At 29.6% G+C, this 25,616-nt stretch overlaps 1 protein-coding gene across 6 annotated transcripts in view; it reads left to right on the top strand.

Annotated features, from left to right (window-relative positions):
• The window catches only part of Sol1, a 282,525-nt gene that overhangs the window by 106,842 nt on the left and 150,067 nt on the right, over positions 1-25,616 (top strand). For all 6 annotated transcript variants that reach the window (XM_008200336.3, XM_064357806.1, XM_064357804.1 and 3 more), the window contains one exon: positions 11,179-11,393. In XM_008200336.3, coding sequence (XP_008198558.1) covers positions 11,179-11,393 — 215 coding nt within the window. The remainder of the gene's footprint in view (positions 1-11,178; positions 11,394-25,616) is intronic.

Raw genomic sequence — 25,616 nt, 5'->3', positions numbered from 1 at the left:
CCTGTACAATAACTCCTGCTAGACCTACACATCTGGAATCATCCATAATTAAGAATCATCTTGCTCTAACACGTTTCAGCATATGATCGATTCCCTGTAGGTGACATTATCACCAGTCATGTCTTACATTGCAATATCATTGATGATGTAAAACATGATTTTACGTGAATTGCCAAGTCTAGACATGCATTGAAAAAGATGAAACTCTCATCCAGTATGCAGAGAATGATTTTGCACCAAGCAACATAATAAAGTGATGTTCACCCTTTCACGTGACTAGCACAGTCCTCGATTTGTCCCTCTTGCTATGTTAAAATCTTGTAAAACATATTATAGCTTGACCACACTGAAAGTTGAGGAAGTTTAACAATCGTATTCAAAACGAGCAAAAGTCTGTTACAAAATGATCAATTTAAAATTACCTTCCGTTTTATTGTGTTTTGGTAATAAAACAGCAGTATGTATTTTGTTGTATTTCAGTTGCTTATGAGGGTTTTAGTCGACGTAACCCTTGTTTGCAATTCTCCGCTGTGTACAAATTGCTTTCAGGGAAATAACAAGAAGTTTTCTTTCATGCATGAACATGCTCAAACAGAGTAGTGACAACTGACAACAGTATTGTTGAATGTATAATAGATTCTATCTCTTCATTATCATTTGTTTGCTAATGAATGTATTACTGTTGCGCAAAATTTATTTGCAAATGTTGGACTGAAACGGCCAATTTAGGGCAGACCCAACTCATTACAGCGCAACTTTGACGACAGTTCTGCAAAGATTTTGATCAGTTTAATTATTTATTAGATAAACTAGCATTTACCCGCGACTTCGTCCGCGTAAATTTTTAATCAGACTGATTATAAATGTTTTTTTTTCATTTAGTTGATGATGAAATTCCTTGTTCCAAAGTTTATTGTAGTTTTATAGTAGATTTAATAAAAACATTTTTTAACTTGCTTTGTTGTCTGTCTGTCTGTTTCATATTTTTGGAGCTAAATTTGAAAGGGTTCCAGTTGTCCCACTGAATTGAAATTTTGCATAGTTTCTTAATCTGCGTGACAATGTAATCCTATGTGGTTTAATACCCCCTAAATGGGTTAAATGGTGTTTTGCAGTTTTAGGTTATGTTTACAAATGGGTTTTCGATGTGTACATACCGTAACTTATACCAACATTAACGGTATGTTGGTCACTGGAAAATATATTAATACCTATTCAGATTCCTTACGTTTCGTTACAAACAAATGTCGCTATTTTTTTAAATTCGTTTATTTTGGACGATAGAGTATAGACACAGAACAGAGGTTAGGATGTGCTTTCAATGCTAACAGCTGTTTTCTATCACATACCACTGAACAAGTTTGCACAAATTAGCAAAATAATACGGTTACAATAATACGGCGAAACTAAATCTCAGAGAAAAAGACGTTTAGAATAAGTAGACTAAAAAGCAATAAATACAAAAATTAAAAAATTGTTTTTTTAGAAAAGAGTTTTTATTTGAAAGATGCACTAAAAAGTAAAAAATACTGTTTTTCTATCAGAGGAGAATATTTTTGCTTACAAATTAGGATTTTAAAATTTATAAAAGCGTTGTGAACGGTCATAAGTCATAACAATACAGCATTACAGAATTACTTTATTACATTGACCACTGTTCCCAAAGCTTTTATAAACTTTAAAATCCTAATTTGTAAGCAAAAATATTCTCCTTTGATAAAAAAACATTATTTTTTACTTTTTAGTGCATCTTTTAAATAAAAGCTTTCATCTAAAATATTTTTATTATCTATAGAGATAATACCGTAGGGAAAATTGAGATGTTATTAAAAAAGTTTTATTGAAGGTTAGTGTTCAAAGAATGTGTTTTAATTAAAGGATGGCGCGGCAAAAAGAAGCGTCATCGATTCGAATTTATCACCTGCCCTTTTTAATCAACAAAAAATTACTTTCAAGGAAAAAATATGAGAACTTAGGCCGTAATAAGAGAAGTTGATGTTCATTCATCTTACTTTCTCACTATGAGTCACGACGTCTTTGACGAATACCTTTCTCATAATTCGTGCACGGCGAGCTTAAGAAAAAACAAGATTTCGATCCTATTTCACAACATTAGCCGAACAAATTGAATTTTTGCGTCAACACCGCACTCAGCACTAAAAGCCACAAACCGAGTTACTATTACAAGCTGAAAGACACTGCTTTCTTTGATTGCCTTCGTTCGGCCATTTTTCTCGTCTGAATCGAGTGTATGCCCGAAGAAAACGAATTTCAGTGTATTTATCATGATATATTTCCATATAAGCGACATTTGTCTGAAAGATTGAATACGGAAAGAGCTCAGGGACTCGGGATTGGAGCTTCATTTCCTCAGGGGATGATCGATTTCACACCTGACGTTGAAAAGCTCCTATTCCAGATAAAAAACCTCATACCTCCTCCTAAAGCGATACTTTGACCACACAACACGCGTTTAAAACCACGTCAATATTCCAGTAAACATATAGACGTAGATCTAACGTTTTTTTTAACGTTTCAATAGTTGATGTAACGTTATACATTGAAATTTGCAACGTTTTTGTTCGCCTGTATGATTCCGTTTTCTTGTAATAGGTAATAGGTAATAATAATAATAATAATAATAATAATAATAATAATAATAATAATAATAATAATAATAATAATAATAATAAATAATAATAATAATAATAATAATAATAATAAACAAAAACAAAAGCAATTTATAAAAAAATCAATACTAATGCAGTAAAGATTCCAGTTTCCAAGTTTGCGTTTAACTGTGAGAATAATTGTTTATAACTTTGGACGGAAAATTACATTTTATAAAATTAAAAAATTAATGCTGTACAACTTCAATTTTCTCGATGTATGTTTTTTAGAAAGGTGACCATAGAACGCAACCGTTTTCCGAATAAGTGTAACAAAGTTTTTAGAATTGAAATATTTCTAAAATCTTTCCCATATCTCTTAATATTGCAATAATTAAATGATAGTTTGTTATAAAAAAAAAACAAGACCTTTTACTAATACAATTGTTGGTTATACAAAGTGATTTTAAATGATTTTCATCTAGTTAACTTTGAAATTGGTTACAGGTAAAAAAAATTGTGCCGCTCTGCTTAATTGTATCTTCTGTCAATAAAGGTCATATCTGTCAGTTGCGACATTTTATTAATTTTTTTAGGCAACTTTTTCTTAAAAGGCAACTAAATTGTTACACTGTGCAAGAATATACACAAGAAAGTCACAGACGACTAGATGAGGATCATTGAAAAACTCATTGTACTTTTGAATTAAATTTATAACTAGGAGTTGAGGGTACACTATCTTTCTACTGAAGTTAATCATTTGGCATTTATCTGTATTTAGAAGCATTTTGTTTTTAGAGCACATACTACTGTGACTGAGATCTTCTTCTAAAAGTTGGATGCTCTTGCTAGATGGATGAAATTGATCTATAAATTCTTAAATTATCCGCAAACATAACATAATGATTATGTTACGTAGTTTGTTCTTTTTACCAATTTTTTTTAACGTTTTAAGTACTACGTCTTAATTTAAGTTGCATTTACGCAAAAAAATAGAAGAACTTTAACGATATCAATAATCGTTTTTACTAACGTTTGTTTTAAACGTATAATTAACGTTTCAAAAAAAACAAATTTGGTTTTTATAACACTGTCTAACGTTAATGTAACGATATAGTTGAAGATTATTTTAATGTTGCGAAACAAAATATAAATAAACGTAAATAATTTTCTATATAATTATAGAAAGCACGAAGTATTTTTCGATACATATTTATAGAAAACTTTTATCTTAAAATTGAATAGACTTTTTTGCATTATTCGTTCGACATTTCTTAATAACGAAATATTGTTGGTTTCTCGTAATATAGCCTATAAAACTGTGTCAAAAACGATTCCTAACTCGTTTATTGCATTACTTTTCTCAAGTGTATTTATACAATAATTAAACTAACATTAATTTAAACGTTTGGTATAACTTACTAGTTTACACATCGTGACATTTAATCCAAGTTAATTTAGTTCACACTATTTTGAGAAATTTTGAAAGTCATCTTGACGCAAGATTTTATCATTTTGACTTAAAATTTATTAAATAATTTTAAGTCGTCGGCGTATAAAAGAACATTTAAATTATTGAACATTTGTACTACAATGTATTCAAAAATGGTTGTTTATCAAGTCGACTATGGAATTCAAATTTATTGTGCCGCTTCGTTCAAATAACTATTGTAATTTCTCTGCCAAATTTTTAAATTAGCATTTTACTCACTTTTTCGCATTTTTTGGCAAAGTTGTTTCAAGTATAGCTTTATCTTGATTTGTGTTTTACATTTTCAGCATTTTTGTTGTTGCGCACTTTTTAATTTTTGTATTCGAAACTTTTTTGCATTATTTTGACGAATCTATCACTTTGACGGCATTCACAATTTAAATTAAGCAGCACTTTACCATTTTTGAACATATTGTACTTCATTAATAAAAGTTAGAAATAACAATGGCCCAAGGTTCGCACCTTGTGGGACCCCTAAAGGTAAAGTAAAAAGGAAAAAGTAAAATCATTAAGTGTCATAAGTTGTTTTTGATCACTAAGATAGCTGCAAAACAATTTACTAAATTATTAGATGAACATTTTTTTTTAATTTCTATACAATAAAATACTAACTTTCAACTTGTCAAATGCTTTCGCAAGATCTGTGTATATTACATCTAACTGTCCACCCTTTTCAAGAGACTTTGAGATAACGGCACATAAACAACAGAAATTTGTAGCTGTAAAAGGACCACTCATAAAGGTATATTGTCTTTTTGTAAACAAGTGCTTTAGGATATCTTGAGTGTTGTGAACTAAAGTATGGAAAATTTTGATTGAATTTGTTTGCCATTGACGAACGACCAAAACTATTTTGGATATTTTATAATGTCATTTTCTACAAGTTTAATACTATAGTTAGGAGAATCCACTTTGATCTGAGTGCTGTGCAGTGCTGGTATATTTAAAGTTTGAAGTTAATTTAATAAGTTTGATAAAAGCAAGTTATTTAAAACCATGTTTTCGATGTTCATTGTAGGAATATTATTTAAATGAAATTAAACTCACACAAAAATGTTTTATGGTAAGCTTTCATGATAAGTGAATAAGACCAGCCTTTTTAAAACGTAGTTTGTTGACGTTGATTACTGGTTTTATATTTTATATAATTTTACGTTATATTTTTGCGTTACAAAAATGTTTAAATAGTTACAAAAAAATTAATGTTTTACGTTACAAATAACGTTATTTCCGTGTACATTTTTACAATGACTCAATGATAAAATTAAGGTTTTTGCAACCTAATTAACGTTTCTTTCTTTACGTTATTTATACGTTATTGTGCTTGCTGGGTTTTTGATGTACTGCTCAAAATGATTACAATTTCAAATTCAAGCTGTTCGCAATTTTCTGATCGAAATAACCGAATCAATTTTTGCGAACAATTTCCATTTTAATTTCGTAATGAAACACAATTTTGCCGTAATTTAAAGTGTCTCTGGCAGACGAAGCCGAGGAAATAAGAGAACGAAGATCAGATTCAGCCCTGAACAAATAATAAGAACTCTTCAATCATTCATCAGGGCGCTAGAAAGACTAATCAACATCTGTCAATACTGACGGTTACCAACTGAAATTAGAATCACTCCATTTGCTTGAATCGATCCGAATCGCAGGTCTTTATCATAGCTTTTAACGTTGAATTTTAAGCACTAAGATAAATTATTCCTCACATTCAGGAAACGGTGTAATTAATTTTACAAATCGGGCACTTTTTGTTCGAACCAATTTTAACAAACGTGTTTTTTCTTGTTTCGAAGAGCTGTGAGAAGTTTTCACGGGAAACTAGCAGTAATTCTACCTGGGAAAGTTCGTGTTTGACTTTTACCAACGAATCCCAAAAATAACTTAATCTAGAATTAAACGTAGTTCGAAGTTAGTTTTTAGCTCTTCGGTCAACAAAACCAAGTTAATTAATTGGTCAATAAAATATGAAAAAGAGGAATGAAAAAAATATAAATTAGTTCTGATATTTGGTGTATGTGGTGTCATTATTTTCCTTGCAAACACCTGGATGCCCATAAAACAACAATGTATTGTGGCATGTAGGATAAAGTAGGCGTTCAAAAAAGCAAATATTAACCCCAGCGTCACAAAATCACAATTAGTGGAAAGCATTTGGGTGGAAATATGCAATGAATGGGAATGAAGAGATTTTTGTTGAAGCCAGAGGCCAATAACGTGTTGAGGAAATTAGTATTCCACGCATGTCTATCAAAGATTTTTATCAATTCACGAAGAGTTGCAACTGTAATACTACGAAGCCGGGGATTTTTTCGGGAGTAAAAGTGAGATCAAGGGTATAACTAAGAGAGAGATTTAGAATGTGAAAGCTCTGCCAGAAATATTCGAATATTTCATCTTGACAATTCTATTAAAATTGTGGCCAAAAAGATAACCAACTTATTGCTAATTCAGGTTGTAGAACAATATTTAAAATAAAACAAAAAACACGATTATTTTTTTTAATAATGAGTTCCTAAGGAAAATATGGGAGGTTACTTATTTTCACATATTCATAAGTATTGTCCTTTGTTTGGCAAGTAAAGGTCAAAGTAATAAATAATTCTTGACCAAAAAACTGGTACCGTAATTTTCTACTAAAAAATGTGTTTAAATTACATTCAGTCGAATAATTGGTTCACAAATCTTTGTTTCATTAAAAGTAATACATTTTTTTATATAGGGCAATTAAACACAGAACAGTTAAATATTGAAACAATTAAACAATTCCGTATTATCTTTCCTCTACAAAAAACGCTTGAATTTTTGAACTTGAAGTTCATTTATTTTTAAATTATTATTATTAATTATGGTAATAACTGAAATTGTGTTCCTGCGTTTCAACCCTCTCAATTTCTCCCTGACTAAGCATAGATTTTAAGCCTTATTTAATCATTGTTAGTCAGAGTATTAAAATGTTGAATTTCCTGCAGTACGTCCAAGATTTGCTAGAAATAGTTGTAACAGCTTTGAGATTGTCTTGAAATAATCACCGAGAATTATCTGTTATTTTAATAATATGGAAATAGTTATCACAAAAGTCTCTTTTATAAACATGCTATAACATGATACAAATTGTAAATGTATTCAAATTCTTCTTTGTTCTTAGATTTTATGTTCAATATATTCATATTTGAAACTGTGTGTTATTTTATTATATTAAAAATTAGTTTAGAACTTATATGTACTTAATAAATTCAAATCCGTTCCTAAAATTGTTTGTTTTCACAAATCATGGCCAAGGGTCCTACGCTCAAATAAATTTCCTTTCTCTGTTGATTGGGCTTCGCACAGATATATTAAAAAAAGTGTTATAAACTATTCTGAATCCAAAAAAAAATAAAAATTATATTTTTTTGAAAGAAATGTTTACAATTTTAAAGCAGTGTCTAAAAGGTTATTTTATATTTCTTCTACTCATAGTTATTCTTCTACGTTTGGCAAATGAAGGTGCATTAAATGTAATAAAACTTTACTACGAAAAATGGCATCATAAGTTACTATTAAAAAGGTGTGTATGCATAACTGGTTTACAAATCCTTGTTTTATTAAAAGTAATACATTTTTTATAAAGGACGTATCGGTTCCAAGTACGCCATAATAAGCTATAATAATAAACACAAAATAGTTAAATAATGTTATTTTAATAATTTAGAAATTGTTATCAACAAATGTCTCTTTCAAGAGCGTGTTATAACGGGTAATATTTTAAAAACTTTATGAAATTATAAATGTATTTTAATTTGTTTCTGTTTAAAAATCTATCTATTCATATTTGTAACTTTATGTTACGATATTATAAATTAATTTAGAAATTATAAGTACTTAATAACTTTAAATCCTCTCTTTCCTCACAAATTATGAATAAGGGTCCTCCGCTCAAATAAATTTTCGTTCTCTGATAGTTGAGCTCTTTTCGGATATACAGCGCTGGGCAAAAGTACGGAACCATACGTTTTGTGCCTGAACTATGTACCTTAAGAAAAAACTAATTAGTACATTGTCAACTAATTTAAAAATGTGATAATTTTTTAAAAATAACTTATTTTTATTTTTTTTTAGTTTTCGAGTTATTGAAAAAAATTTTTTTGTTGCATCCTTCTACGGTGACTTTTTTTTTGGAAAAAGATTATGCTCTGAAAATAACTTCTAATTTAATAATATTAATTAATGGTCAGTGGTTTTTCTTAAATAAATTATTAAAATTACAGTCCGAACTTATTACGACGATTTTTCGAATTTCGAAATTTGATTCGTCAAATTTTTAGCAAATATAAACATCCATGGATACAATCACTTCGGCCAAGTTCGAAAAATCTTCGAACGAGCACGGAATGCAATTTTAATAATTTATTTAAGAAAAACCACTGGCTCAAAATCAACTTTATTAAAGTAGAAGTTATTTTTAGAGCATAATTTTTTGCCATTTGAAAAAAATATTTTGAATAACTTAAAAACTTAAAAAAGTTATTCTTGAAAAATGATCACATTTTTAAGTAGTTGATGACGTACTAATTAGTTTTTTTGTAAAGTACATGGTTTTGGCACAAAATGTTTGGCTCTATACTTCTGTCCAACGCTGTATATTAAAGGAAAGTTTACAAAAACCCCAAAAACTCAAAAACCCGCCACAGAGATGTATGAAAAACGAGCTTGCAGAACAATAATAAACTATTTTGAAGCAAAAAAGAATAATTTTAAATTTTTTTGAGAAAAAACTTTAAAGGCGGTGTCTGAGAAGTTATTTTATGTTTTTTTTTAATTATAAGTATTTATTTACGTCGGTCAAGTATAAGTGGATTAGATGTAAAAATAATAATTTACCAAAAAATTGACATCGTAGGATGATATTATAAAAATATGTTGTTACAACCTTCAGTTGAATAATTGGCTTACAGATCCAAGTTTTACTAAAAGTAATACATTTTTTTACAAAGGGCGTTTCAATTCCAAACATAGCCATAATCAGCGATGATAACTATATAGAAAATAGTTAAATATTGAAGCAAAAAATTTTGTATAAAGTTCGGACTTAATGATTTATTTTATTTAATTTTTTTAGTGTCGGTTTTACCAACCAACGTTGGCTAAATTTAATAAACAGTTAAACAATCGTTACTATGGTCATAACTCATAACAATAGTTTCTGTGGATTTATTCTACTAATAAACTTAACCGAAGTTAATGTTAAGAGTTAAGATAAACATCAAGCGTTGACTTAAAATAAAAAAAAAGTCCGGGCTTCTCCAATTAACTGCCCATTTTAACCTCAATAATTATCACGGACGATTAATCAATCAATATGTCGAATTTCCGTAGTGTGTCTAAAATTTACTTAAAATAGTTACTTCTAGGATTGTTTCAGAATAATTACTGTAAACACTCTATTATTTTAATAACATGGAAGTTTGTATCACTAATGATAACTTTAAGAACGAGCTATAATAGTTAAAATTTTAAAAACTTGATGCAAATTGTAAATGTATTCAAATTTGTATTTGTTTTTGTTGGATTTTATAATTCAATATATTCATATTTGTAATTATAAGTAATTTTTTTTCGAGTCAAGACAACTAGGTTTCCTTGACAAGGCAAGAAAACACTTTCGTGCCATGTCAAGAAAATACTTTACCTGACTCATATGTAAAAAATAGAAATTTAAATAACAATTTATTTATTGAACAGTTTTATTTACTTTTTAATATTGAAATTAAATGTACAATTACTAATATTAGAGAAATAAACATTTGGAAAATGTTGTTCAAACGTTGTTTAAAATTTCTTCAAAGTTCCACTTTCTTGACTTGTTACGTAATATACTATTATAATATTAAAAGTTAGTTTAGAAATTGTTAGTACCTACTTAATAACTTTAAATCATTTTTTTAAAACTGTTTGTTTTCACAAATCATGGAAAAGGATCCTACGCTCAGATAATTTTTTTCTTTGTTTTTTGGCCCAGTTTCGATTTATTAAAAAAAAGTTTAAAAAAACTAACAAACTCGCCACAGATAAGTATGTCACCAAGCGTTTTTGGTCTAAATTAATAACAGTAATATTACTAAAAAAATTATTACCTATTTAATTAATAAACGATTAGTGTGATCATTTCGGACGAATAAAACTTTTCAAAATTTGGTTTAATTTTTCGAACCGTATTTAAAATATCTTCTGAAGGGTGGATTTTACTAGAGTTCCTATATTGGGAATAAAGGAATAAATAAATAAAGGAACTCTAGATTTTACAATCGTCAGATAAACCCCGGATAGTATAATTACTATGGTTACAATTGCTACAACAATGTATTTTTCTAAATTTATTCCCTGCATAAATTTATCCGACGAGTATGACATTTTTAACGGACTTTAATGGTGTAAATTATATCTTCGGCGTAAATTATAGAATCAGTGACCTGGATGTTAAAATTATTAAATGTTTGCTACAGGAACATGAACTTAATAAGACACCTCTTATTTGTAAGAATTAAATATTTTTACTAAATGGATCGGGTCATAGTGTTAGTTTTCCGAAGTCATTAGTTTAGCATAAACGCGACAAGCAGTGACACGAAAAGCCCTCAAGCCCTACACGAACACTGGGTGAACACCCGTTTGTTGTAATTGAGAGGTAAATGCGATGAAACCCCGCCGAATACCAAACATCAATCAACTTGCCTGACAATCGGTTGGCTAAGTTGAGTACGCACCTTTCATCAATATGTAATCGATGCTGCTAACAATGCTTTCGAGCTTTTCCACGGTTTTAATAAAAGCCAAAAAGCTTTATTTCCGGTCTCTACAGTGCCGGTGAGCCAGCAAGAAATATTACATTTTATGTGGCATTCCACCCTTTTAGCGAAAAGTCGAAGTATTTCTTTCTCCCCAAACACGCAAACTTCGTGTTGATCGGAAGTGGACTAACAATTTTTAGAGTTGAAAAAATTGGAAAAATACAAATTTTTAATTTGAAACTCACAGTTTTGCATATTTTTTGCAAAACTTGGGCGTGGAATTGAAAGTTGTGTTTTTTTTCAGGTGCATCCGCAGCGACTATTTGAAAGTTTTTTTACACTTAGAACGAGGAGAAGTGAATGAATACACGCCGTGGGAAACATTACTTTGTGGAGGTCTTGCAGACATTCCCACTGTACTTTACTCATCCGGTTCGGGACTTGTTCTGGAATTTCATTCTGGACCTCATACAGTTAATTCCACTGGATTTTCAGGAACCTTCAAGTTTATTGATAAGAGTAAGTCAGTTCGAATTATTTTCTGTTCTGAAGACATGACGTTTGTTATGAAATCGCCAAACCATAATTACGATTATATACAGGATGCTCCGTCTAAAGCCCACATTAGATGTAATGATATTTCTAAAAATGATTATTTATTAAACTAGTGAAGGCGAAACTGCTTAAATCACAAACGAGCGATAGCGAGTGAGTGCTTTTAATAATTGAGTTTATTCATTGCCCATTAAGAAACGAGTTTATTACAATACCGGGTGCTCAAACACCGGCGCACCAACTCAATGGTGTGTGATAGAGAATAGCTTACATGTAAAGGTCAAAATAGTAAAAAATCTTTCTGTTAAAGTTATTGATATATAATTAATTTTAAATAAGTGATATGTGGCAACGTTGTCTACCGGTCGTGATAGCAATTGAATTTGATCAACAATATAAATAAATTATTTTTGAAACGGTTTTCTAGGAAATAACTCCCAGTGTTGACACATCTACAAATTGTGATTTTTTGATAAATCTTAATTTTTTTTAATTAAAAAAACTGCAAAAGTTTAATAGTAAATTTAAAAATAATTATTCATATTAGGGAATGATTACTTAGTGTGAAACATAAAAACATTAAAAAATAATGAAACCTGAAGAAATTTACAAATTAAGTTTGCAGCTCCAGATTTTTTAAAATATGATTTTATGAATTTTTTCAAGACTTTTCCCGTAATTTACAAACTGCGTACCACTGAGTTGGTGCGACAGTTTTTGAGCAGCCCTGTATATTTTCGTTGACCGTAAACGAAAAAGATATTTATTTGAAAGTTGGCACCAATCATAACCTGTTGAGTTCTGCTCAGCGAAAGTATTTTCAAGATAGCGGCACTTCCTATTATATCTATTATAACTATTATAAGTCACTATCAACTTTTTTATTTTGAATAAAAACTTATAATTTTCACTACGGTTTTGGATTAGTTGAGTTATTTTAAGGCCTTTTTTTAACAGCTTTCTCTAAATCAAAGTTTAACAGTTTTCGAGATATTTAAGATTTTTTGAAAATTTTTGGATTTGTACCTGTTACTTAAAAAATCGGTAACTCTCATAGTTTTAGAGATTTCGAAATCATATTTGGAGAATTTAAAGAGAAAGCCCATATCTGGTCTTCAGTGTATTCAAAATTGGAAAAGAAGTTAATAAACCACAAATTTTATGGTTAAATTTAAACCTTTTTTAATAAATGATGTCAGAGATTCTTTTAACGAACTTAGAGAAGTAACAGTAATGATGCATATAGTACTAATTCCATTATCATTCTTACTATTAAAAACCTTATAATCTATCCTTTAACTAAGCTATTGAATCTGTGTCTAATGAACAATGCTTACCCCCGATGTTTGAAACTGTCAAAGAAAATACCTATTTTCAAAAAAAGAATCGTCAATAATCCTGCAAACTACCAACCAATTTCTTTAACACCTGCACTCTCAAAAAATTTCGAGAAACTGTTAAAAAATCAAATTAATTCTCATTTTGAAAACAACAATTTATTCTCTAAAAGTCAATTTGGCTTTAGATGTAATAGATCGACTACTTCTGCTTTACAACTCCTGTCACAGCTGGTCATTGATGAATTTGAAAATAAAAATCACGCTTTTGATGCTTGCTATGATTTAACTAAGGATTTTACATAGCATTCTTTTAGATAAACTGCAATACTATGGCTTTTCCTCTAATAGTATTGGTCTAATATCATCTTATCTTCAAAATCGTATACAATTTATTCAATATAAAGACTACGTTTCCAGCTGCTTATACAATAGATTTGGTGTTCCTCAAGGATCTGTATTGGGACCTTTACTGTTTAAAATTATATTAATCATCTTCCCAAAGCGACACGTTCTAATGTAATATTATTTGCAGACGATACCACAATTGTAGATAGTCATTATGATGTCTCCATTACATAATATTGCTTTATCCTCAAACAAAGATATCAAAATATGGTTTGAATCAAATAAACTATCTCTTAATGAAGACAAAACACAATTAATTGCATTTTCGTTACGAAACATTGATGAAACATCAAAAGCTATTAAATTCTTAGGTCTTTAAGTTGATAATAAACTTACTTGGAAAAATTATATAACTTACATTGCCAATAACATATCACAAAAAATTTACTTATTAAGGCAACTTCAAAAAGTTTCTTCCAAAAAATCAATTATCACGGCGTATCACTCCTTCATACAAAGCCATTTAATGTACGATATACTAGTGTGGGGGTATTCTTGTCATGCGAAAATGCTATTTCCCCTCCAACGTAAAAGTATCTGCATTATTAATAATTTAAATTATAGAGTGGATTGCCGCAAGAGTTTCGCAAATTTGGAAGTCATAACACTGCCGTTTTTGCACATTTATTGTTGTTTACTAAAACTAAACTATCTGACGACTTTACAAAACAACTATTTATTTACGAATAGAAATGCTATAGTCGTAAGTAGAAAGCTGCAGTGCCATCTCACGGAGTACTGAAGAACCGCCACAACATTATACTCGTCATAAAGACTTACTTTATCATGAATTCTTAAGAGTAAATCGATCACGAAACGCTGTTAATTATTATTGTTTAAAGTTCTTCAATATTTTATCTTTTCATATTAAAATTTTATCTTGTTAAATATTTAAAAACGTGGTCAAAAATTTTTTAATAAAAAACCCATTTTATACGTTTACAGAATTTCTTAATTATGATCTTGCCGTAATATAAATTTTCACTTAGAATATTTATATAATATGTTTATGTTATGTTTATGTTATATAATATGTTTGTAATATATATTCTGTCATTATACTTATTTATGACTTGTGTAAATGTTGTTTATTAACACCAATGAAAATTATGATTATGAAAGATTATGATTACAATTTAAGTAGCCATAACTTATTTTTATTTTTTTTTCTTAGTTTCTAGTTTACTAAATAGAGCTAGGAGAACTTTTTTCTAAATCGATCTGTGATAATTTTCAAGTTATGTTGTTTTTTTTTAATTGTAAAAAATTTCTAACTAACCGCAGCTATTTTTGCATAGTTTGCCATAAAACCATTCCTGATTAAACAAACAAAACACCATGTTCAAAATTGTGTTGTCCGTCCTGTGAAAACAAAATAAATTCTCTGAATGCTGATTTAAAAAACTTTAATTTCTCACATTTTTTCTCTCGTTTCCATGGAAACCTATGAGAAAAGGCCTATGGCTAATGAATCTTTTAATCCCAACAAAAAGTTATAGTAACTTTAAAACTATTAAACATAAGTATAGGGAATGCTAATACAGATCGATGCAGAATTAAATTCTCTACGATTTAATAAAATAAAACTTGTGACACTCCATTTGAAAAAATAGAATTATGGGTGCCTGAAGTTCTGAAAACTTAACTTTAAACATTTGGGGTTTGCTATTCTTTTTTAGAAATTTGAAAACACCAGAAAGAAAGATCTTGGCTTCCTCTTTCAAATGAGCTGAAAAAAATTTCCAAATTTTTAAAAATTGTAGAGTTATCGATTTTTGAATTGAAAGTTGCAAATTTAAAAAAACTTAAATACCTTAATTATTTCGTAAACGGCTAAATTTTAGGTATAGAGTAAACTTAAGAAGACTACCTTAAAATAACTATAGTAATCAAAAAATGCATCAAAAATATAGCTATTCATTTAAAATAAAGAAGTTGATTGCGACTTCCGGTATAACTGGAAGTGCCACTATCTGGAAATTATCTCCAATGTGCAAGATCTAAGAGATTATGGTTATATACAAATTTTCAGATGATTGTCATTATTAAAACTACTTTTAATGTGGGGTTTACACGGAACAGCCTGTAATATAGGTATTATTATACGAGTTTTATAAGAGGTTCTATTGTGGCACGAATGGTTTTGGAGCACGATGAAGGAGTGTAATAAAACGAGTGTAATATACTATTTTTTCTACTTCCAATTTTTGTTGTTTGTTTTTATTTAGTTTTGTTAATTCTTCGGGCTTTATCTATGAACGACTTGACACACTAGATTACAGCGATGACACTCAGCCCAGCACTGCCAATACAACTTCTAAAAATTTACTAAAACGAGTTGAACAAAAGTTCTCTTTGTGAAACTACTTTCGGTTTCACAATAAACACGGTATAAAAAAATCGGTGTGTATCTACGTCGGATAAATTTAGTTGTGGTGGTGGTGCAGACAAGGCGAAAATAATGAAACCGAATTTGTAAAATTCTTTGAATTTCAAGCTTTCACGACCCTCGCAAAAATATTTGGAAAAAGTTGCGAATAATTTCCTAGTTTTCCGAGCTTCTCTTTGGTCGATTTTTAAACATGTTTTGTACGTCAAATTTATAAAATTACAATAATTTATTTATACGATCACCAGTGAAGTTTTTATTGATTTATATGTTCAAACATCAAATTTAAACATTTATTATTTACAGTAATTGTTTGCATGCAGAACTCATTTCTGCCCAGTTTATAGCTTTTTAAACGAAGAAACACGCTTGCGTCAAAATATTGTTGCTCTTTTGTTGGCATTTGCTTACATAGTAATAATTAATAACCATGCGTTAAGCTTTAATAGATTGACACAGCTGTACGATTACATTAGTGTCTTTGTATCACAGGTAAGTGGATCAAAGTAAATTAAATTTCAAATGTGTCAAGCGGAGTTTAATGGAATGAAATTTTATCGATTTCCTTCTAAAAAGTGAAATAAACTAATCAGCAGAATCTACTCTTATTTCCTGTTATATCATGCGGAAGACTTTGATGCTTCAATTAAAATAACACTATATTCCTCCAAAAACTCCTAAAAATAAATTAACAGTGGGTACTTAATTAACTTTTTCAAGTATCAAGCTTTCATAAAGCGATACTTTCCAAAACCAACCGACGATGACATTTCAAAACCTCGGACTTTGAGTAACTAATTAGGAAACTTAATTCGTGTTTCAACTTTTTAATCTGTTGTCAATACATTGTGAGCGAAGTAATTAATGAATATTTTTAAGAATCTTACAAAATTTGAATTAATTATTTGTGAACCAAATTTTCGCGGCAATACAAAAAGTGCAAAGAAGAAAAAATACTGTATGATATCTCGTGTAAAAGACATTTTATCGCACTTACTCTATTATGGCACTCCTCGCTGCGCTCGTCGTGCCCTAAATCCGTGCGTGTGACAAAATGCGTCTTATAAAACTCGTATCATAATACAGGGTGTCTCAGCTAAGACGAGCCTGACATCTCAGACATTTGTTAACGGATTTTTATGAAATTTAAAATGCAGGTATTTTAGAAGACAAAGATTAAACGTAATTTTTACATGCCTTTTTAAAATGTTAAGCCTTTTAAGACTTATATTACAAAATTGATCGTCAGTGAAAACTGCTGTGAGAAAAAACTCATTCGTGGAAGACGTCTGTTTTGCGAGAAAAATGAGAAACAAACTGTTAAACGTGGGTACAGATGCAAAAGCGTAGATCTCTATGAGACAAATGAGCACTACAATTGAATTTTGGTCAATCCTACTCGCAAAAACCTAACTGTCACGCAAGGGACATTTCACAATTACCTTTCACCCATACAAAGTTAAAAAACAATATTTTTGACTTACTTTTGGTACTGGATGCTTTAGTTCTTTGAAAAAGGACTAAAAGACTGAACAACAACTGAAAAATTCCAGACACTTGAACATTCAGTGCACTGCTGATTGGATTCTCTTCAAAATCTTGAATTACAGCCCCAACTATTGCTTCGTTTTTAGTGACGATTTTTGTCCTCACTCGATTTAGATCACGCTTCCTGTGTTTTCAAATTTTTGACGTTTCTTTGAACTTTCACAAAAAGTCCAACAACACTTTCCATAGGCGAATGTTGATTCCTTTTTCAACAACACAGAAATTTCAGCCACTGTTGTTGGTTGTTTAAAGTAATTTCATCAAATTAAAACAATTTTACTTTTCTGAAAGTAAAGTGACAGTTTTTTTTTCAGTGATACACAAAATGCCGCATAGAAATGCTTCATCAATTGTTTTAAAAGGTGACTGCCCAAATTACTATCAAAATTTGGATTAAGTTTTTAACAACAAAATTTAATTTTTTTCTTGGATCAGCCGAGCGATTTGGTTAATTTTTCGTATGGTCATTTATGTTTCGGGGTTTAATGATCCAACAGTAATTTGGCTTAATTTTAAATAAAAGAAATTTGTTTCAAAATTTCATTTTTTAACTTGAGGTCATTTTTTGCCCCTAACTGAAAGACCACCTCCTACCTTCTAAAATATGTGCATTCTAAATTTCATAACAATCCGTTGACAAATAACTGAGATATTAAGCTCGAAAGTCTTGGTTGAAACACCCTAATTGGAATATATACAAAAAAATTATGTAATTTTGTATAAATTATTATAGATCTATCTCTTTTCGTTTCGGAGTTATTCAACTTTTCGTTATGAAAAAGACCAGTGTTTGAAAACTTACTACGAAGTCGCCAATAAATGTTTTCGCACAAATTTGCTACGGAAAAACTCAGAATACCTTGGAGTTTTAACAAATAGTCGACCTTTATTGAAACACGCAAATAATCTACAGGGTGTGCCAAGACACAGAAAGTTTGAAATGTTATTTTTTTCAAATGAAACACCATGTATTTTTTTAGACATATCGATAACATTTTGCATAAGCTTTCTAATGGTATAAGATTTGCATAACAAATTTAAAACATATAACTTTAGTTCACAACCCCTGTATATAACACTCTGTGTATAATAAAAATATTTTTAGGTGGTACACTTTCAGTCGATCTATCGTATAATGAGAACGGCATGGTATTATTTCAAGTAAGAAAAAAGTTACAATTACGCATCCCTGGGTCACCCTGTATGTAAATATTCTTTATAAAGTAATATTTTATTTTAGAAAACTACGCAAACCATTGCGTTTTAGCACTCATGTGTGTTTATTTGTTCTCCTGGTTCATTATTGTAGGCGTTGTCTTACTGTTCGTGACTGTGATAGGCTTTGCGGTGACATGTAAAAGCTCCAGTTGTCGTGACACTTCGTGATTTATAAATCGCCGTAATCTTTATACTCAAGAGACCATTTCCAAAGGCGTTTGGAACATCAATTGTCAGCTCTGTCCATAAAAAGGATAGCGCTAATCTGGTTTTCAATTACCCTTCGATTAGTTTACCTTCTGTGATTTTATAGATTTTTTTATGCGACTTTTTTATATACAGATAACACATGAAAGATAAGGATTGTTTAATTTAAATATACTATTTTCTTTTTAAGAAAATTAATTTTACAAAATTAGGTATGTGTTTAACAAAATGTAAAATATGAAATAAAACTATCCTTAAAAGACTTTTGCATTTAAAAATAATTGCAAAAAATACACAATAATGTTTCTCTATGAGAGAAAAATATTCAGGCAGTATAAACTCTTCAAAAAACCTCCATAACTTGTTTATTACTAGACGTAGTATTTAAATGTCCCGGCGCATCCACCATTTCTGCACTACCAAAACAAATTATAAAGAATCGACAGAAACTAAAAAAAAATAAATTTTTCGGATCAAAAGAAAGCGATTTAACCTAACTTACCTTTATATAAGTTGCACTTTCAAAAGTTAGAAGGCGCCAAAGTTTAAAATTTATTTTTGTTTTTCTTTAACTTCTTGACAGAACAAATGATTTTTGTAAAATTTAATACAAGTAATTACTATTAGAACACATTTAAGGACATATTTCTGTTAAATGATGTCCGAGTTTTTTTGAAGGATACATTTTGTATTTATTTATTGACACATACAGGCTGTCCCAACTATCCGAAAAAGCTCCATAACTTGTTTATTATTAGAGAACTTAACTTTTTTTTCAAAATTATAGGTACGTTTCTGCTTAGTATTTCTAAGATATTGAGGTGTATATACAGGCTGTTCCAATATTGAAAAATTACTGAAGTTATGTTTTTTCAATCAGCACACACTAAATTTTATCACATTTTAGGACGTAGTAAGCTACGTATGATAAGTCATACTGGTAATTTTAATTTGAATATACAATTTGATTCAAAAGTACCGGACAATCTCTCGGATGCTAAAAAGAACATCAAACTGAATTAAAAGTTCCTATGACAAAAAATTGATTGAGCCTTTTTTCAGAACATATAGTTCTTCCACGTTAAATTTTTAAGTTTTTGGTACTTCTGATTATTCTTTGACTGTAGTTACCGGAAACAGCAGCTCTTGAAACATTAAATAAATACCTATTAAAAAAATCAACAATTAATGTCTTATGAAGTTGAAAACTTGCAAATTTGACAAACATTAAATTAAATTCGACGTCATAGAAAACAAAAGAGTAAAAATCGATACCGTTGCTAAGGAAAACAAATCTAAAAAAATGTCAAAATTTAATTGCCTGAAAAAAATCTAACTTCAAAAAACTGAACGTTTTTTATCATCATAAGAGAGTTTGTTCGTCACTTTTCAATCGCCCTATACCGGGTGCTCAAAAACCGGCGAACCAACTCAATGGTGTGTGGTAGAGAATTGCTTACATATAAAGGTAAAAATAGTAAAAAATTCTTTGTGTTAAAGTTATTGATAAATAACGAATTTCAAATAAATGATATGTGGCAACGTTGTCTAACAGTCGTGATCGCAACAGAATTTGATCAACAATAAAAATAAATTATTTTTGAAACGGTTTCCTAGGAAATAGTTCTCAGCGTTGCCACATCTACAAACTGTGATTTTTTTGTATATTTTAATTTTTTCAAATTAAAAAACTGCTAAAGTCTGATTTACAATAATTTAAAAATAATTATTCATCGTTGTATTCGGGAACGATTACTTAGTGTGAAACATAAAAACATTAAAAAATAATGAAAACTGAAGAAGTTAACAAAATAAGTTTGTAGCTCCAGATTTTTTTAAATATGGCTTTAGGAATTTTTTCAAGATTTTTCCCGTGATCTACACATGCTTCTCAACAATGTACCACTGAGTTGGTGCGCCAGTTTTTGAGCAGCCTGTATATTGCTCGATTCGGCTTGGTTTTTGCCATAACTTAATTTTTTTGACAAAAACACGTATTAATAAAGTTTATTACACAAAAACAAAGAATTGAAAAAAGTAGAACTGTGACCACTTTAAATAAAGAAGTTCAAACTTAAATCTGTTCCAATTGTTTAGCGCATTGCAATTAGAAACATACAAAAAGGTTTTTAAAAGTTGAATACCTTAATAAGGTTAAATGGAAAAACAACAACAAACAACAAAACAAGAAACAAGAAAACAAACAAACAGCAAAAACAACAAACCTCTTCATTTTTAATTGTCTTGATTGGGTTATTTTTTATGTAATATGATTTGTTTTAAAAAAGCGTGTTGTCATCATAAAAATCAAATTGTTTCAAAAACTAATCCAAAAATCGAAAGAAATATTGTTTCTTTTCTTAAAAAATATAAGTTTGTGTTGTAGTTAATTTCGAAAACACCCTGTGAACTTGAAATAAATTTTAGTTGAGTCAGGAGGTTAGTATGTACGCCCGTTCTAAAAAAAAAAGATTAATTTTCTAACATTTAAAGGTCAATAATGGACTTTTTTTGTTGGAAACATTTTAAGCCGTCTTTTCAATATTTAAATCCTAGATTATAAGCACTACTTTAAAACACGTTTTCTAAAGCAACGTGTTTTAAATTAAAAAAATTGATTAACACTTATGCGAAAACGTTTAAAATCTTGGGTATCTAGGTATGCAACTCGCATACGCTCGTTGCATAACAACAGCACTCGAACTTTAAGCTTGTGTTTTCGCACTAGTATTATTAATAACTTTTTCCCATCGCTTTACATACAGGGTGTTTCACATAATTTTACGAGGCCTGCGCCAGTAAAATGCAATAAACAAATACGGATTTGATTACAAATTTTGAAAAATTGGATGGTCTTCTTAAGTTTGTTCGCCCCTTCAAGAATTTGCTATCGTTTTTAGTTAGTTACCGATTGAGTTAGATAGATTAAAATCATTCTGTCTCTTGATAGAACACATGAAAATTCTTTCTGAAAAACAGCAATTTATGACCATTAATGAAACAATAATTAGTTTGACAACTACTGCCATGGGTTTCCAAAAATTAAATTAGTATTTTTTTATTTAGTGTTTTGTGACTTTTGTATATATGAGTGCGTACATTAGGCGCATTAGACTCGTAAAATTATGTAAAATAACCTGTATTTACAAATTTATCAATCAAGTGTGCATGCAAAATTTCAGCTAAAAAGCAAGACAAATCAAAGCTTTGAAAAATCATTTCATTATCAAGAGAATTTGTTTAAATATGAAGCTAAAGCTAATCAAAATTTGATCATTTTTTTGTAGTTTCATAAATTGCATTACTTTTATTAAATTTTGTTTTAAAGATGGCCAAACTAAAATCAATTTTAAGTTTAAATTTTGTGATTTTCGAATGTGGCAAAACTTTAAGCGTCATATAATTTGTCGAAACCACATTTTGTCCTGTGCTTTTGTCTGTATATATATCCTTATTTTGCAAACCAGTGAAGTCATCTCACGCTTGAGCGAATAATTTCTGAAATATGAGGTTCATCTGCAACGCGACGCTTAACTGTTCGTTAACACAACTCAAAGAGGCAATATCAATTAACACAAACTTAGCATACGTAAAGAGCAGACGTTGTGAACAATCTCAAGAGCTGAGAGGAGATGTAGGGCGTTTGTACACGAGACGATTTAATAAATGGTGCGCGGTAAGTATCTGTTTTCGTGTTCTTCTTCTCTCGACAAAGAGAGGATGTTCATACATTAAGCACAATTGCCGGAAGCTTGGTACAATTGTACAGCGGATGCGAGTACAGAACAGAGGTTACGCTGCATCTCATACATTATAAGGAATTTGCACCTTGTTTGTCCCCAAACACCAATTAAACGTGGACAAGAAAAGCCCTTGTATGGCGCAATGTCGCTAAATGAAATGGTCGGAGATCGGTCAAAGGGAATTTTAATTACGACGGCTTAGCTTTGACAATCGCAAAAACGGGACTAAACCTTTACATCGATAACATATTCAATATTCAGTAGACATGTCCGCCCTTTACAAACTTTTGCGGAACCGTATTCATATTCAATAAGTTTCATATATACAGAAGACAATGCTTAAAAAGTTTCTATGCGCTTGTTCCAAAGTTTGTTTGTGTTTCAATTATTAGGATATTCGGTTAGGAAACTTGAATGCGTCGAATGCAACATTTACATATTGACTAGCCAAGAAAACTTAACATTACTACTATACACGGTGGCTCAGTTCAGCTCCCGTCCTCTCCAGCTCAGTTATTAGTACAGTTGGACTTTTGATATTTTGAAGACGTTATTTATACTCTTGTTTTTAATTATAGAGTGTCTCAAAAAAAGGATGACGTCATAATAATATTTTTAATGCCATGCTATTATTTTTTATTGCCTTTCTTGGTTCTTCCGTGTCTCTAATGTTTTTTTTTTAAATGGTTCAGAAACTTTAGTTTTAAAAATTAATAAAAACTTGGAACCATGTTTTTTTGATGACATTATTAATAGGCACGTCTTGGACAAAGACTAACAGACTTACTAATTAAGTGTAAAGATCTGAATTACTACAGGGTGTTTATATTTATTATCAAACTTTTTAAACTTTAGAGCTTTTTATTTAGCTTATTTCAAATGGCAACCCCTGTATATTTTTATACCATTAGAAAATGAACGTTTTTTTTTCTAAAACGTAAATCCTAATCTAAGTCCTAACAAAAATCTTAGCACATTTCGAGTTATATGATAAAAACTTGTTTTGTCAAGTATTTAAATGATAAATTTATTAAATAAAAGTCGAGGATGGTTCCAACCCTGTTTATCTTTATATCACGCGATGCGGAATTAAATAACGAATATTTTTTGTTCTCACAACTCTAACGTAAATCCTAACACATTTGAGTTATTTGCTGAAAACTCATTTTGTCAAGTTTTTGAATGACAAATTTAATTAATACATATCGAAAATGGTTTCAACACCGTTTCGTTTTATGTCAATTGATGCAGAATTAAAAAACAAAAATGTTTAGTTACTACAACCTTATTGCAAATCCTAACACATTTGAAGTCATTTGCCAAAAACTTGTTCTATCAATGACTTTTTCAATGATTTTTTCAATGATTCTTTAATGAGTTTTGGCAAATAACTCCGAATGTATTAGGATTTACGTTAGGTTCGTAATAAGAAAAAAATGTTCCTTTTTTAATTCTGCATCGAATGATTTAAAAATCAACAAAGGTTGCCATTTCAAATAAGCAACATAAAATGCACTAAAATTTAAGAAGTTTGAAAATAAATTATAAATAAATAAACACTCTTGTAATTCAGATTAATCAAACTTAATGATTAAAAGCCGATTTAATAGCAATTAAATTGTAATCGCAATTAACTTGACATTTATCAATACATTTTAAATTGCAACTTAATTCGAATTAGCTTAATTTTAAATTAAATCTTAATTTCACTTTCTCTAAACCGGCCCTAAATCTGTTAAACCTTGATCAACTTGATAATAGTGTAATCAACAAATATTGCTTCTATGTTTTATTAATTTTTAAAACTAAAGGTGTAAATCGATTCTTTTGGTTTTTATTTTGTTAACAGTTATCACTAAACCACTTTAAAAAAAATAGTAAAATGTAAGAAGCTAGAAAAGCATCCTAATGAGCACAAAAAAATACTAGCACGTCACACTTTTTTGAGACACTCTGGATAATCAAAAAATATTTTCTTGAAATACGCCCTTGAGTATAAATAACATCTACAAAATATCAAAAGTCCAACTTCACTTATACAGGAGCTGAGCTCGACCACCTTGTATAATTTGTACAATTCCGAATTTTGAAATAAACTTTAACACCCCATTTAACCCCCTTAGGTTTAACTGCACCGGTTCGGCTTATAAATAATGCCAAACAAAACTAGGCTTACAGAACAGTTTAAAAAAGTCGAGCTGCACCGTGACATTTTATCTGTTAGTTAATTGTTTTTTGTTTTGCTACCAAGAGCAAAATAATCCAACAAAATTGAAGTTAGTGAGTACCTATTTAAGTCTTTAACTGTGAGTAAATTTTATTAAAAAAAGTTTTGCTGTAGAGATGAACGAAGCCAGATGTAGAGCCAAATGTGTAAGCTTTCCTGTTTAGATATGATAACATACTCGTATCAACAAAAAGAAAGATGCAAACGTAATAATTTTTTAGAGCAAAAAGAAAAATGCTTATTCTACCATACCAACCCATAATTTCAATAAGCAAAGCAAATAATTTTTGAATTCGAAGACGAAAAAGCATTGCTCAAAAATTTTCATCTTGAGCAACTATCTACGTCACAACAAATTCAAAATTCAAAGTTGAATTTTGACAAAGTACGAGTATACACCAACAAATTTGAATCAGTCGTCTGCTAATCCAAAATTATTTGGGGAAAAAGTATGTTATTCTGAAGTTACAAGTTTAAAAAAGCAATAATTTAAAATTTGAGAAGAAAAAAATTTTAGCTAATATTGAATGAACTCAAATTGATGAAAAAGTCTGTAGAATTAGATATTCAGTTAAAAGAATTAAAGTTTTAATAAAATGAGTTCAGTAATGCTATAGACGTTTTTTTCTATATTAAAAACAACTAAAAAAATTTGATAATTTAGCGCGATAATTATCATTTTGAAAAGCAATAACTTTATTGTTATGTGGCTAAAATTTCACCATTTTCTGTCATGCCATCATTCAATCCAGGTTTTCTGGCAATATTGTACAGAATAGCTGCTGCAACAATTAGTATTTTCACTTTTTAAGCGACAGTAAGAACAAGAAATCTTTTTTCTGTCATAGATATTAATAATGTTGTTGCTTATTCCATAGATACGAGTAGAGGCAGTATACCTTTATTCTACAAGTGGTTACTATGGTACATTATTTCATTTAGTTATGGTCTGTTTTTGTATAAACAATTGTCAGTGTCAAAATCGGATATAAAAATAGTTCATATCTCCTTAAAATGCAAAACTGAGAAATTAGATTTAAACTACGTACCCGAATTTGGAGTGATATTGAAGAAATTTATATAACTAGGTGAAAACACAATACACAATTA

The sequence above is a fragment of the Tribolium castaneum genome, chromosome 7 (assembly GCF_031307605.1).
Source record: "Tribolium castaneum strain GA2 chromosome 7, icTriCast1.1, whole genome shotgun sequence".
In the NCBI taxonomy this organism is placed as follows: domain Eukaryota; kingdom Metazoa; phylum Arthropoda; class Insecta; order Coleoptera; family Tenebrionidae; genus Tribolium; species Tribolium castaneum.
This window is presented reverse-complemented; position numbering and strand designations above follow the sequence as displayed.